This window comes from Aptenodytes forsteri, unplaced genomic scaffold (genome assembly GCF_000699145.1).
Source record: "Aptenodytes forsteri isolate BGI_AS27 unplaced genomic scaffold, ASM69914v1 Scaffold266, whole genome shotgun sequence".
NCBI lineage: Eukaryota > Metazoa > Chordata > Aves > Sphenisciformes > Spheniscidae > Aptenodytes > Aptenodytes forsteri.
In genome coordinates, this window is record NW_008794109.1 from 693,751 (window position 1) to 710,331 (window position 16,581).

Consider the following 16,581-nt stretch of genomic DNA (forward strand, 5'->3'; position numbering starts at 1 on the left):
TAGATGAGGCGCTTAGGGACATGGTTTAGTGGGCATGGTGGTGTTGGGTTGACAGTTGGATTCGATGATCTTAGAGGACTTTTCCAACCTTTATGATTCTATGATTCTACGTTGGAGATATCTTTAAGGAGCCTTAGTTTTTAAAGGGTACTTTCTGAATGCTAATACAAACAACAGACCCCTCTAAAATGTTCTTGCTTGGCTACCCAGAACCCCCATGTCCTTCTGAAATTTTTGGTTAGGGTAACTGTAAGGCATCACATTTGAGTAGGGTTATCCACTTACGTGGTGGCCAAATACATTTTTGGCAATTAGGGGTGATTTAAACAGACAGATAATAGAAGGACACATAGACAAACTTAAAATGTGAAAAAGAAATTTGCAAAACGGTGTTCTGGTTGGATGAAATGCAAGCTAGAACATCTGAAGGAAAATAAAATAATCTATAGGTAGTCAAATAGAGAAGAGAGCCCTGTGAGGCAGTAACGTCGAGTCGGACTGTGTTAGAAACAATGGCGACCATCAAATTGGAAGAAACAATAAAAATTGAAGGAAATAAGAGATGACTTTCCAAGCAATCATAGCGTAACTCCAGTGGTTGCCATTAACATCAGTATTAACCCATCAGTACCACAGTTAGCTGTTTTGAGCTGAGGAAGTATTTCTGTGTCTCGGACATAACTACGAGTTACCTTGTCATGGTCAGTTTTCCGATGATGATTGGGACATAACACTCACCACTGGAGCTAATGAAGGATATTTTGCATGGCATTGCTGGTTTAGGGAAGGAAGTCTTTTTACCTGATGCTGCTGCTGCATGATACTATTGGAGAGCACAAGTGGTAGTCTGTGTTGGGAAAATACATTGGCCACTGCTGATCTCACATCAATAAATTGTTGTGAATATTTGTGTTTAATGTTTTTTCAACCTATCTAAGTTGAGGAACTGACCCCAGCTGTCTGACTTAGTTGCGTAGTCTTCCTAGGCTCCCACTGTCCTGAAAGGAAAAACAGAGGCTTTTCCACCAGGACTCAAAGCAGGAAACAGATTGAGATGTTTCCGCACCCTATGGATGAATTCCTTCTGCTTACAAGAGAGGGACCCTCTGGAAACCAACCAACTACACTGATACCTTAGGTTGGATGCTGTGAATAATGTTCTGTGCATGTAAGTCATTGAATGTGTGAATTATTTCATCATTGGGAACATCAGGCAGGTTGGTGCTAACAGCAGGATGGAACAAAGGGGACTTTCGGGTAAAACTTGAGTGATATCTCTTAGACTGGAGAACAGCCTCCTTGGGGAAGCAGTGGAAATGGTATTGTTTAAGAGATTTACAACTGGGCAGGAGAAAATATATTGTAATGATCAGTCCTGTGCTGCTATTTAGATCAGGTCTTGTCTTGTGTGAATATTAATAGGAAATCTCTGTCTGAAGTAACTGCCATTATTCGTTACCAGCTAACACTGGCTTGCAACCTTCCCCCACACATGTACTCACACTTAAAGGACAGCCTGAGTAATGTTGAGCACCTTTGCCTTCTCTCTTGGTGCCTGAAGTGTTGATTTTGTATTGCCTTGCTTAGATTATATTCCTTCAGTTCTTCCACCAGACAGACTCCATGTAGTGCATAGAGATTTACAGGAAGCACGTGTAGTTTGTGGCAATAATAATAAAGTCTCCTGCTGTTTTCAAATCCCTGGGAAACTAAATCAAGCGTAGAGATCTATTCAAAAAAGTGCAGCATGTGTATGAGTCACTTTACTGTTACCTGCGTGGGTCTGCCTTGTACCCATTCAGTGTATTTGGCTGTCACATCTCTGAGGTCTGTCCTCAGTCTCCGGAGAGCGACTAAGACATTACACACCTCAAATGGAAAAGCTGATGAAACAGCTTAAAATAACTGGAGCACCCGTGATTTGCTCGCCTCTTTTTCACTACCTCTGTGTTGGTATTCCTCATAGGAACCCATACAGCAAAATTCGTTCTGTGCTGGTGGCCCCCATCAGACAAATCTAGGTCTAGTCTGAATTATGAAGGCAGGAAGACTGGATTCAATTTCCTGAGTGATGCTGTGATGTTTAATGGAGCTCCATTTTCTTGGTGTGTTTCTGTAGGTACGAAGCTTGTCTTCTTGACCTGGTTGAAGCTATGAGTCCGATATCTGCCCGAGGACACCTCTGCAGAGAATCTTACGACAGGAACAAAACGCACATGCCTCGTCATGTGAGCTGCAGGCCGTTGTCTTGGTACCAGACCCCTCGCAGCTCCAGAAGCAGAGCAGATGAGCTAGAGGAGAGCCGGCTCCTCGAGGAGATTTTCTTCATTTGACCCGTCTCGTTGGTCTAGAGCCCTTCCATAGAATTTTTCAGACCTTCTTATTGCCGATTTGTTTGTGTTAAAGTACAATTTTTTAAATTATTTGAGTAACAACTGCTTGTCTTCCCTCTTCTAAAACATAGCTAATTAGCATCCAGTTTCATTTTGGATTTAGTAATCATGGTGCAAGAACGTTGTTGGGGTGGACCAATCAGAAAGCTTTAACTTTTTTTCTTAAACCTTTCATGTGCCAAGTAATCATTCTAAAATAGAGAGTTTTTTAATCTACAACATTTTCTAATAGATTGAAGTCACAGTTTTGCCAGCCTCATATCGGAAGTATATTTCATTATCGATTTTTAGCTCTAAAGCAGTTTGCAAGAACTGCCTAACATTCAAGAACCACCACGTTCAAAGTAGATTATTTTCTAATTAAACAAGTCTGTTTAAAACCTGGCATATTATAAAGGTACAAGCACTTTAGTACTTTTTTCAGTGATTTTATGACCTACTTTTTCCTTCAACATTCCGATATTTAACATGCTGGGTTTTTAGGGGGTATATCATAAGCTCAACTATGTAGTGTCTAATAATATTAATAGACGATGTTGCAGGTTGATGTGCTAGGCATCCATTCGAAATATATTCCTCTTTAAATCAGTGCTATTTGACAGAGTTTATGTGCTGGGTAACCTAACCCTGAAATAGCAGAACACACTCAGACAGTGTAGTGGTCCAAAACCTATTTGATGTACTTTTCAAGATGAAATATATAGTAGTGGTAGTATAAGAACAGTCTTAAGACTTTTTCACTAACTTGCACTATTTTGATCCTGTATCCAGGCTCCATTGTAAATAAGACAAATCAGTAATTATTTCCACTAGCGGCTCGCAATGCACATTTCCCTGCCGGCTTTAATTATTCATGCTGTATCTATTTCAGTTTATTTAAATGCACTTCCATCTACTGCACGTACTTGGTTATTTAAAGAAATGTGCCGAATTGGTAAAAATGACTGCAGATTACAGGATTAATGGTCATTTTCTCCACAATGCAGTGTTCATATTTTATTGTAACAGTAGCCACCGGCATGTGTTCCTAGAAATATGAAGCTAAAATACTCATTTTGCGCAGTAAAATTGCAGCAAGGGAAAGGTAGAATTGAGCCAGTACGGGCAAGTTCTAGGCCATTTGCTCCCAAACACCACTTCGTGGGCCAGTACAGCTTTTCTGACAGTCTCTTTAGGCAAGCCTGCTTATCTTAATGGCAGCGAGTTGATGTACCGATCCTTGGGGTATTGCTGCTGCCTGCCTCCCACATGCTCGCTCTTGCGCAATGTTTGGTGCTCAGCGAGGAGCTAGCAAGTCTTGGCAATGAGGCCCGCGGTGCATCTCCGGTGAGAGCATCAGGGCATCATGTCTAGCACGCTCCCCTGGCAGCACCATGCTCTTATAGCAATGAAACAAAAGGAGAATAAGGGGGAGGGTGAACCTCAAGTTACTCTGAGATGTTTCGTTCAGGCCCAGTTTTAATCACAAATTAGGTGATATCCGTTTCTTGCATCCCAGCTGAATTTTAAAAGCTGCTTGGAGGAGTTTAAAGGAGGGCAGCAACATTAGTGGACCAGAAAATGACTACTGTGGAAAGGCCCTGCTTGGTCTGTCCAGCTGTCAGTGGAGTATTATAGTTCTTTCCAATATGTCTGTCTGCTGTTGAATGAATCTATATTTTGGTAGTAGCTCTTTTTAAAGGGACGTTGTCAGAGCTGTAGGCTCTACGCTCAAGGTGCTGTCCATCAGTCAGAGCTACACAGGAGGCATACCTTTACGAAGCCAAGAATTCTAGAATTAAGGTGGTTGAAATGTCTGATGGGTCAAGACCTGCCTGTTTTAACTGTCAGAGAGAATGTTCTACTTCCTGAGCCTGTGAAGGCACAGGTTTCTGCTTAAAGCCCCAAAGATGTATTCGGTGCCCTGACCCAAGTATAGCAGGTGGGGAATTAGGTTTTCTCAATCTGCTGGCTGAGTAGTCTGCTTCTTTAAGAGGGCAGGGAAAGGGAGGGGAAGGAAGAGAAAAATATACAAGGAGCAGCATGAAAACTGTGGAAGATGATGAAGAAATGACCAACACATAGATCTTAGGGTTTTGGGTTGGGTTTTGGTGTGTTTTAGTCTTGTTGGTTTTTGGTTTTTTTTAAGGTTTGGCACTTACAAAGAAACTGTTCTCTGATTTCAGTCCAATTGTTTCTCTTCTCTTTTCCAGTTTGACTGAAACTTTAATTGCCTTTTCTAATAAGTGCTGACTGACCTTTTTTGCTTTTGAAACAACAAAAAATACATGTATATCTCTTGAAAGGTGCCTTTGTGTACGCAGTCGAGAACACTGCGTGGGAGCATTCTGTTCTTTGGCTCTTTATAGGTGCCAATATTTAACTGCTTTAGGATTCCTTATGATCCATTTTGTTCATTAACAATTCTAATTCTGATGGTGACTTTTGACTTGAATCTCTATTTTGGTAGTAGCTCTTTTTAAAGGGACGTTGTCAGAGCTGTAGGCTCTACGCTCAAGGTGCTGTCCATCAGTCAGAGCTACACAGGAGGCATACCTTTACGAAGCCAAGAATTCTAGAATTAAGGTGGTTGAAATGTCTGATGGGTCAAGACCTGCCTGTTTCAACTGTCTGTGAGATGTGGACAAAGAAACAAAAGCTATTAATTTGGTAGACCCTGTGAAAAACCATTTTTTATAATGCTGGCTCTTGCTCTAGTTATCAGCAGTACATTAGGAATAGTGTTTAGCAGTCAGTGCAAGCAAAGATATTTTGCCATGAGGCACTACAAAGTTGAAGTTATTAAAACATTTATAGCCTTAGAAAAAAAATCAATGATTGTCAAATAGGAAAGGACAAAATCAGTAGTTGGGAGTGGGAGGGGAATTGTTTTCCATCTGCTAAAACAGTAGAGGAAATGCAAAAATTAAACTAGCAATAGCAAACACTTGACAGTGTCCTTTTAAGTTTAAGCTCCTGTATGAGGAAGCTGCCGCTAGGGAGTTAGTCCAACCATAGATTCTTTGTCCGGAGCGTTCCCAGTTAATATGCTTCAGCTACACATCGGGCTGTGTTTTACATGAGGCTTTGTGGAGTAATATGACTTCTGCTAAGGCTTCTACCCATGCCTTCACTTTGTGTTCTTCCCGAGTGGCTCGTACACACACACTTGCTGTGTTTGGTAGTCATTGCTTTTGTGCACCTTGCACGCCATGGACCTGTAGCAATCAGACCCTTTCCACTTCTAGCCTCTCCAGTCTCACTGATGAATCCCATCTTGAGCATATATTTATGTATGTATGTGAGGTCTTAATCTAATAAATTATCTGGGGGTTCGTTTAATCTTCCAGACTTTTGTTTATTTGGCTTATCTCCTGGTTTGTTTTGTCCAGCTCAGATGTCAATTCTGCCATTGACAATATGTTCCACTTTTTGCATCATCATGTCACATATATGCTGAATCTCTGGTTTGCTAAGACAGACGAGGAACTAATTTTAAGCCTTCTTTTCCTCTCCAGGACATGGGTTTTGCTGTGAGAAGGAGCAAGACCTCTTTTGGAGCATGAAGTGGGGGAGAGGTCTCAGAATACAAAAGAAAAGAGAAGGGGAGAGCCAGCACTATGCTTTGGCACAAAAAGGTGTAATTAAAGAGTGAGGAAGAAAGGATGGAGGTAAAGGCAGGAAAGGACAAGGATGCAAGGCAGAGAACTGTACCAAAGGGTGACAGAAGGTACAGGTTCAGTGGAGCTGAGCCAGAAGGTAGAGATCAGTTGTTAAAATATAGGAAGTTGATGAAGGCGGATTTTGTGCTTATATCCTGGAGTGAGAAATGTCTTCAAGTACCAGTTCCCAGAAGAGGTTTTTGACTCTCCACTCCTTTTCCAAATCAGGTTCCTGCATTTGGGGAGCTACTGTCCAAAGGATACCTGGTAAATCAGGGAAAGAAAGAAATTACCTGACTTCAGCTGCTCCCCTTTAGACTGGCTAGACAGGGAGGCCGGAGCACAAGGAGGGTAATAGGGTAGAACTCAGGTATAACCAAGGCGTGGACTGAATTTAGTTGCTATCCAGGGATGGTGTTGTGGACTTAGATGACAGAAGAATGTGAGACGGGATATAGCAAGAATCTGAATAAGGGAGAAACAAGCAAAACAAAATTTGCAGTCATCCAGTGAGCTGTGGAGGTTTGGTGTTAAGGAAGGAGAGGAAAGGGCTTAGCTATGCTTGAGAAAGATTGAGCCTGAGATATCTAAAAGATATCCCTTGAAAGCACACATGAGCCCAGGGTTAAACTCTAAAAGTTGCAGCAAAGATTTTCTGAAATATGACCTCCAGGCGGTGTTTGAATTTGTACCATCTGAGGGGGAGAAAGAGCACAGCCTGGTTAGTTAGAAACCTCCTTTTTCACTGTTACTAAATTTATGAAATCATGTGCTAATTAGTGTATGATTTATAAATTTACATAACTGCATGCTACATAAGACAACATAGAATATTGAATGAGGTGATTTAAACTGGCAGAAGCAGAGAATTCTGCTCTGACTAGGTGGCTCTCCTCTGGAAAATGCCTCTCCCAATCAATAGCTGCTCCCTGCATCTCTTGAAGGCTTATCTGCTCACAATGACAATAAATGTTTTACAATATTGCGGCTTCATGTAGCTGTGAGAGAACAGGCTACCTTGAGCATCTTGGGCATGGTTGTGTAGCAGAGCTTTTGCTGTGATCCTTGGGGAGGGTGTTTGGAAGCAGAAGTTGGCTAAAAAAGAGCAAGAAACCCAACTTGGTCTGGTCAGTGTTGGTGTTTGACAGCTCCCACAGTTGTTCACAGGGGATGCTACTGCGTCCCAACTGCAGCAGGAGGATGGGGATGTGGGGGAACTGGATTTGATTCCCAGCTCTGGGGAAGCCACTTTGCCTCCCTCCGCAGCATGCTTTGGGTTCTGTTGGTGAAGTGTGTTTACCACATCTCAGAGGGGCTGTGACTTACATTATCTTATGTGCAGCAGAAGGCGCTGGACATATCCACCAACAATTTGTCTGTGAACTGTAAGCTGTTAGAGCAGAAGCATATTGGCCAGTATTTCCCATCTAACAGAAGCAGAAGCTCTCAGACTTCATATATTTTGAGGCTTGAAGGGGTCATTTCAGGCATTGGGGAACTAAACTGGACAAACTCACTGACAGGTGAGGCCCTCACATACATGAGGTTAGACATGCCCAGACGGTCCCAGCAGACAAACCAATTCACAAGCTGCAGTGAAAGCCATAAATTCCTGGTTTCCTTAATTCAGGAGTCATTCTGAGTATGTGAAAAAAACATTTTATTCACTCATAGCATTCAATAACCAGTCTTAGAGTGTAAGTTCATTCTTTCTGGTCTCCTGACTGCAGACAGGATGTAAGTGAAAAATTGGAAAAACTCATCTTTCCTGGTTGCTTACTGGCAACTACCTTAAAACCTTGAAGTGTGGATTTGATTAAAGCCGTTGTCCAAACACAAAGTGTTGAGTGTCGTGAGCATTAAGAACAATGTGGGAACTTCTCTCCTCTGCTAGATCTGGTAAGGAAGGAAAGGGCAAGATGAATTCACAGACACAAAAGCTGGTTCTTTCTCAAGCTAGATTTGACTGCGAGGAAGTTGCATTGAAATTTTAAAAGCACCTTGTCAAAATCTTCCAGTGTTTAATTATCCTTGCTGCTACGAAACTGCCTTATTTTGAGGTTGAGTTGGTCTAACTTTAATTTCCAGCTGCTGGACTTAGTTGTGCCTTCAGAAGCAAGACTGCAAAGTTCCCCTGTTGTCAGACGGTAAGTACCCCACCCACAGTGATAAACTCCCAATTCAGCCTTCTCTTCAATGAAATGGGGTCCGTTACGCCTTGTGTCCTAACGTCTGTTTTCCAGCCCCTGGATGATTTGGGGGGCCTGTTTTTGAACTTTCTCCAGCATTTATGCATCTTGAAGGTTTTACACTAGAGCAGGTGCTGTTGCTGTGAACGATGACAGTGTGGCCTCATCTGCACAGTATTTCCCTTTTGACGCTTTCAGGAGCCTTGTTTGGAGGTGTTGGGCTGGGTACCCGGTCTCATTGCACTTCAGATCATGGCTCTGTTTCTTGGAAGCAGAAAGTCTGTGAGTGAAACCAGGAGACTCTGCTAAATTTAGAAGAGTTGAGGAGGAAGAAATAACGTCAAGTAGAAATACCAAGCAGAAAAAAAAAGTTTGCAGGATTCAATTTGGGATGGAGCGTGAACTTGGGGGTGCAGCATCTGTGAACTCAGCCACCTTGAAAACAATCTGAAAGACATGTGCTTGATGGGATGGGGGAGACCCAGACAGCAGAAACCCTCAGAAGGGGAAGAGTGAACAAAACGTGAGGCGATGATACCTGATAGCCACAAAAACAGATGAGAAGGCTTTTGAGCCGCAGGTGAGGAGGTGATGACACCTCCAAATTGCGGAGGAAATGGCTCCTTGTCAGTGGGTCTGGTGTCCCTCTATTTGCACTAGTGCCTTCAGCACAGGGATCTCATTACCAGAGAGTTTACTGGCAGATTGGAGTGATTTCAGTGAGGAGTAATAAAAATGATCAGGGACTGCTGGAATTGATATAATGAGGAAACAAGATGAGAAGAGTCAGATATTTATAGCGTGGGTGAGAGAGACAATTAAAAGGTGGGGTGGGAGATGGACTGAGTGACCTGAAAGCCTTGTCTGTATCTAATAACGCCTTGTCATCTGCTGTACAGAGGACTTGAATTTACCAAGGCTGTCAGTCTGACTCTTAACAGCCCTAACTTCCCATGTTGAAAAGCTCAGGTGGGTGTACCCTGGCTGTATTGACACTGTCAGAATGTCACTGGTACTGTACTTCGTTTAAAAAAAGTCATCAGCCATGTTGTGGAAAAAAATTGACACACTGACAGTAAAGGGAAAAAAATTAGACCGTCATAAAATAAAGAGCCATTGAAGACCTTGCTGAGAGCAGGGCTGATTGGGAAGGGCTCCCGGGTTGTTCAGCTGGTGATGCTGAGCCCTTCTCGCTGCCCACACGGTGGTGACCTGTCAAGTGGGAAGGTCCACGCAGAGGGAGCAAGTGTGAGCTTTTTTCTGTGTGAGGTAGGTGCTGGTAGCACCCAGCTGTGCACACAGCTGAGCAAGTATCTGGTTCCTAGTATGCACAGATGTGCACAGGCTGTTGTCCCCGGGAGCTGCTGAGCTCCACAGACGGCTCTTGGGGCAAGTTCTGTGCCAGCCAAACCCCTGCTGGTCCCAGCGATGGCTATGGCCACACGTGGGGTTTCACTTCCCTTCCTTCTGCCCCTACGCAGCAGGATCCAGCCCTGGGTGACAGGCGGGCTCTCCCCTTGACATGCCCTGACACGCTGCCTCACTCGTGGGGATCCCTGCACCTGGGTTTGGGTGGGTGTTCATGCATATGGTTTTTTCGTGCATATAGTTCCCCAATAGTGTTGTACAAACCCACTAAATATGTGTTTTTACACGTACCCTACCAAACACGAGCAGCCACTGCATTCTGTTTTTTCTGAGTTGGAGACCCTTGAGAAGAGAGAAGGTGGCATGCTGGCCCACCTCAGTGGCACACAGCAGCCTCACGGTGAGGGTTATTGTAAAACCTTGACTGAGACCACGGCTGTCTCGCACGCTCCCCAGTGCTGCAGAGGAGAGAGCCCTGGGTTTGCTCTGGACTTGAGAGACCGTGGCAGAGTTGGAGGCAGCCAAGCTGGAGACATCTCGGTTCCTGGGTTTGCAGTCAAATTAAAACTCCACTGCCGACAGCAGCGGAGCCGTGCGTGTTAGAGGCACTTTGGGGAAATACCAGAGCAGCTTTTGTTGAGTCTGATGGTGGAGTAGCCGCTCTGTTTTAATGATAGCTGTGTACAAAGGCCACAGCTGCTTTCATACGTTTCACATTAGTCTGACTTTCACAGAACAGACATAACCTAGGGTGGTGGAAGGGAGAGAAAGGTGACCAAAAAAAAGCCATCCATTTTGCACTACTTTTTCCATCCTTCTGAGCTGCGATACCAGGCTCTGGCTGAGCAACAGTAATCTTATCCAGCATACTGTTGATTTAAGCCTCTTGGATTTATATAACTTTGGAAATGGTAAACTATATTAATTTGCTGTATTTTCAAGGGAAAGTTATTTATTGAGAGACATTTTTAACTCGAGTGCCAGGAGCCTTAAATCATTATAATAAATTCATGCTATTCAGGGTTTCTTACATTGTAATAAATTTGTTTTAAACATGAATGAGGAGATCCATGATTTCTTTAATATACTGTTATGTATTTCCTTTCAAAATGACACAGTTCACTATATCAAGTAGGAGAATAATAGTGAGAGATTTACAGTACTTAAGAAAAACACAGCCTGGGAATGTGCCATGTGAACCAACACTGGGCAGGGGGCTGGCAAGTGCGGGGAGCCCATCGCCGCTCCCAGTGGCACGGCCAAGAGTTAAATGAGCGACAACGGGTCAAGATCAGCGAGCAAAAACGATAGCTGGGCAGAAAGCTCCCTGCAGGGTGGGAATCACAACGCAGCCTTATATTCGCCTCCGTTTTACTGTGCAACGCGCAATCGAAACACCCGAAAGGTGACGTGGACTGTCTGCCGTGACCTGGGAGGGCGGCTGCTGAACTGCTGCCTTGTCAGAGCGGGACCCGAGCCAGAGGTTTGCTTCCCAGCCTGGGGTCACCCTCCCTTTCCTGACCTCAAGCACCCGCCGCAGCCCTTTCCCAGGGACCTCATCCACCCTGGCTACGATGGTGCGTGGGGAGCAGATTCCTCAGCGGTCGCCAGCGCCCCTGAAGTGTGGTGAGGAGGCACCAGGTAAGCACTTAGGTAAATTTCAGTCTCCATTTTTAATCCTTGACCCCTCATTAAACCTCTGCTGGCCCTGCTACTTGCTGTTATGCACGTGGATGGCTGTGAATGCAAGATGATAAAACCTGTGGCTGGCTTTGCATCAAGTCCTCCTGGCTTCAAGGGGATCCTTACGGGTGGGCGGAGGAGGAGCTGGGCACAGAGACAGCCTTGGTGACGCCAGCATCCGAGGTCTGAGACAAATCCGCTTTGGCAGCATGGTTGTGGCTTTCTTGGAAAGCAGAGCCCCTCTGTACCATGTAGATGTCTGCCGAGTGCTTGTGTCCCAGCCTGCTTCATCTTTTCATGGAGTACTGCAGGAACAGGGTCTCTTGTTTGTGGTGATCTTGGGATCGGGGCTGAGTGGGGCAAAGCATCACAGTGCCCAAAATAGCAAAGGCCAATTGGTTCCCTGGTATCTAATGACAGCGGTTACCCCCCTGAGATACCTAAAAGCCTTCCAGCTCCCCAATGCACAGCCTTGCTGTTGAGAAATGAGGAGTTGTGCACAGCCATCCTGCCATGATGTGAAAATCTGCCCCCCCAGGATGCCCGTGCAGGGAGATGAGCATTTCCCTGACTCTAAAGAGTTAATGGGTCTTTAGTAAATGTGTCTGCAGCAGGGGCTAATTGCATGCTGCTGGTTCTCCAGTGCAGGGGGATGACCCTGCCTGGCTGTGGGTGAGGTGTAGGACACCCGAGGACTTCAGCTGCCCAGGGATGGGGCTGGCAGAGCACGGAGGATGGCTGTGGGCTGCCTGCACCACGAGGCTGGACGGCTCGGGAGAGGGGAGCAGGGGATGGCAGAGGGCCCCACGTGCTCACAGAAGTGATGGCAGGACCTCATCTGTCAGCGCAGAAAAATGTCTGGCCAATAAACTTGCCAAACATCCCTAATAAAGGGCTGGATGTGTTATCATGTAGAATGGTTTTATAGGGGACGGCCATAAAGCGTGCACATTGCCCTTTAAAATGCCAGGACGAGGATTGATTAAAGGGCTGGTGTGTTATCATGTAGAATGGTTTTATAGGGGACGGCCATAAAGCGTGCACATTGCCCTTTAAAATGCCAGGACGAGGATTGATTCCAGCAGGGCGGAGGGAGAGGAGGAGGGGGAATGAGGCTAATTGGAAAAGGGGGATAAATCTAGGGGCCTGTTTCTCTGCTGTGGGTCCCCAGGGTGTCAGGGAGCAGTAACAAAGCGAGAGTTGCAGCCTTACGAGCTGTGCCTGGATCTGGGCTTCTCTGCTCTGTCCTCTCCACCCTGTGCAATGCTGGGTGTCCTTTCTGGCATCTGTTTCTGCTGCTGGCTCAGTCCAGCCCTGCTCTTGCTCCTGATACCCAGCCCAGGGAAAGCTGTGGAGATACCTGCATCAACCTCTCCGCTGGTTCCTCCTCATTTGTGCTCCTCCTTTTAATCCCAGGGGTCTAATACCCATTGCCTCCTCCTTGCCAGTTCCAGTACATGTGTCCTGCCTGCCCAACAATCCCATCGCCAGCTCATCTCTCCCTCTCTTGCCTTGTGACTCCATCTCCCCGGTCCCTGTCTGTGGAAGTCCACCACTGCTGAGAGATGAACACAGAGGTCTGGCAGCAGTTTTGGGTCCCCTGCTCCACGGACAGGGAACATCCCATCCTGGGGATGCAGGTGTCTATGTGTGCTCTGGGCTCTGCTTGAATAAACAGGAGAGGGGGAGCTGGAGAAAAGTCCAGAGTGTGTTTGGTAGTGATCAATAAATGTATTGTACTCCAGCTCACTTTTAATGCTGCAGAAAACAGGCAGTGATTTCGTTTAATAAATGTAGACAGTCTTGCAGAACTACAAGACCATCTATTTTGCGAGACAATTTCTGCACGACAGGACTGCACGTGACCCAGCACCCGGTGTTATCTACAGCTGAGGCTCACAGGCTGCCATGGGCGGAGGGGCCTGCCTCTGACTTTTCATTTTCTTGTTTTAATTTCCCTGTACAGAGATACTGGGCAGACAATCCCCTATGAGATCTGGTAGAGGGAGAAATAAAAAAAAAAAAAAAACTCCTTAAAGCCACTGAAGACGTTGTAGATTTGGCCACTGGGTGGGAGGTGGGCAGGTACTGGAGAGATGGAAAAAGAAAGAGCCAGGAAAAGTCAGATTTTTGTTTGCAAGGACTGGTTCAAAAATGTTTGTCAGTGTGGATTTGTTGGTACGTGCCAGATCTCACTTGTCTGCCTACTCTGTGCGTGTGGTGCTGCTGAATTTCAAATTTGCAGTGGCCCTGGCAATCCCCATTGGAGCTGGTGGTGGCACCTGTGGGAGAGAGGCAGGGTGCAGGCGGTGCACCTGGGCTTGCAGTGGGTCCCTCAGTTCTGAAAATGCTCTTTGGCCACCCTTGGTAATCAAACACAGGCAAAACTGGAACGCCTGTTTGCTTCCATCAGGCATACAAAAAAATAACACTTGTCCCATCAAAGTTAGAGGTGAGTCAATATATTGTGGTACGGACCCATGTCAACCAACATGACTAATGGATGTGGTGTGTCATGAATTTGGGTGAGAGAATAGTTTTTGCTATTTAACTGATTCTTCTGGAAAGCAGAGAGATGATGTGAAATGCAGCCAAAGCTGATGAGTCTCACCTGACTTTCTCATAGTGTGGCCCCACTTCATGCAAAAGCAAGTTAGGTTTATTCAGCCAAGGACCTTCAGGTCTGACACAGATTTTGAGTTCTCCAAACTAAGAGGTGCTCAGTCTTGTTGCACAGTTGTGAAGTTCAGAGCAACCTCCAGGCTTCCAGCCTGAGACACATCTCTGAGGTCTGGATTTGCTTCTTTGCTGCCTTTTGGCTCAGGCTCATCTTTACTATACCCACCACAGTGAAATTTTCATTGAACACAGTTTTAGTTCTGGATTTGTAATTAAATTTAAGGGCTGGTAAATTTTGCTATGAACATTTTTCTGGCTCCCTTCCTAAGCATTTGGTCTATTCAACTAATACTTAGTGTTTTGCAGATGCTATTGTATGTTATATTGCCAACCAGAAGTATGAAAAAAATGTGTGAATTAGAAAAATACTAATCCATTTGAGGCCTTGGTTTTGCTTTTATGATCGCAATTCAAAGCTTTTTGTCAATGTTTGTTAGAGCTGTAAACTTAGGGGGCAGGTGGGAATATCATCCTACCACTTGACTCCAAGAGCTGTGACCTTTCCACTTCATCATCAAGCTTATGATCAAACCATGAGCATGACAGCACTGCCTGTAATTGCTCTCTGAATTAAAAAATTTCCTCCAACATCCAGCAATAAGGAAAATGAAATCTTCAGGTAGGGTTTAGTAGCTCACCTTGAAAGCATTTCGCCTCATGCTAAACATTAAGCCATGTAGTGATGTCTGGGCACTTGTCTACTTTGAGACCCATGGGAGAATTAATTCAAATTCACTTTTAAAGGGGATTAATTAAACTGCATCAGGACCTTGTTTCAGCACTCAGAATTAAGATAAGTTGAAGTAAGACCCCTTTAATTTACATTTTGGGGAATGAACTGAAAGAGATGAGAGACCTCTTTGACATCAAACGAGGGTGTCCAAGGAGCTGCTGGTGTGTTTTGACTAATCTGTTTTACAATATATCTTATTTAATTCACACTGAATAACCTAATGTGGACAAGCCATGAGATGTTGAGACTGGGTGTGATTGTACTGGGAATAGCTGCGTTCCCAGCTGTTTTGTGAGGGGATAGAAGGTGTCTAAGATGCAGGATGCACTATAAAATGAGACAGTCAATCTTGGTCTGTACAGAGCTGTAGTGATGCCGTGGAGGTTTCCCAGGTTGAGCAAATGCCCAGACATACTCTTAAAAAATCAAAATTGCAGGTCTTTAATCTGAGATGGGAAATCTCAATAGAGAAGGTAAAGTAGAGATAATAGCCCCAAATTTTTTGCTGTTGTGACCAAGTTTTGTACCATATCACCTTGATTGGGATCTCTTGGTTTTTTTTTTTGTTTTTTTTTTTTTTAAAGTTTAATCAGCTTTTTTGGACATTGGGAAAAGTTTACTTTTGAGTGAAGACTCAGACTTATTTAGCTAATTAGATACCAAGGTGATGTGTGCCCTCTCTACACTTCTGACAGATTCTTATTCTTATCCCTGCCATCAGTTACTTGTCTGTGAAGTCTGTCTCAATCCTTGCCAAGTTTTCTGAATGGAGTTGGTGGTGTGGGATTTCTCCACCTTTTGGTTCCCATTTCAAGATACAAGAATTTTTCTGCTTCCTTTTATCTTTTTATTTCCCCCTTTCTGTTTCCTTCTGGAAATCAGATCCCTTCAAACTGGGGATCTGACATGAGTGACTCAATGTCTTGGAGACAATCTGTAAAGTATCCATGGACACTTCTTTCTAGGAGGAAAACTGGCCAACTTGCCTTTCTGGGACAGAGGGGTTCAGAGTAGGGGAAGTTCATGAGATTGTCCCTTCAAGCCTTGTGCCAATGCATATTCACAGAGGATTTTCCTAATTTCCAAACAAAGCTCTTAAGTTCATGAATTTGAGTGCATGTGGAGCATCTGGGAAACATCCTGCGGCTTGGAGCTCAGGCTTCACCTATGTGGAGGCCTTTGAGATCTCAATGTAAAGTCCAGCTGGGGAAGGACAGATCCCACAAACGACCACACCACCTAAAACCCACTCGCACGTCTCCTGATCAATAGTCAAGAAGCCAGTGTAAGACACCAGATGGGGCACCTTGTGGAAAAGCTGCCCAAGCCTCTTTGAAGTCCCCCTGGAAAATGCCAAGAGCAGCTCTGGGCCAGCCTTTGTGGTCCTTTGGGGAGCTTGGGCACATGAGGTGGGCTGCACCAAGACCACCAGGGAGCCATGTGGATTGTGGGGGTTTGCAAGGTCTCTGAAAGCCCCGAGTAGGTTGTGCTGCTGATACCAAATACCTACAGTAACACTGCACTGACAAGTCCTGTGAGGGGCTGGGGGTGCTAAGGACAGAGGTCATCCAACGTGATGTGCTAAAGGTCATTTAGCAGGTCATGGAGGAGCTAAGACAAATCCCGCAGGTCATTGTCTGTTTTCCCTGTTACCAGATCACGCTGCCTCACACTTAGTTATTCCTGTGGCTGCTGGTACAATGTTCTCCTAGCACAAGACTGAGCCAGGGACTTTGTATTGAAGGACACTTGGAGATGCAGAAGGGCAGATGAGCTGCAGGAGGAAACCACCGAGGAACAGCCTGGGAATTGGTGGTTTTGCTGGTCTTGGGCAGGGAGACTGGGGACCTTTCCCATCCCTCAGAGTTTTCTGAGCTGGAAAATTACACTTTTTA

At 45.0% G+C, this 16,581-nt stretch overlaps 1 protein-coding gene across 1 annotated transcript in view; it reads left to right on the forward strand.

Annotated features, from left to right (window-relative positions):
- The window catches only part of KIAA1328 (KIAA1328 ortholog), a 182,139-nt gene extending 179,806 nt beyond the window's left edge, over nt 1-2,333 (forward strand). Inside the window, exon 10 of the mRNA XM_009275212.2 lies at nt 2,120-2,333. Within this exon, the coding sequence (XP_009273487.2) occupies nt 2,120-2,333 (214 nt within the window). The remainder of the gene's footprint in view (nt 1-2,119) is intronic.
- The last annotated feature ends 14,248 nt before the right edge of the window (nt 2,334-16,581 follow it).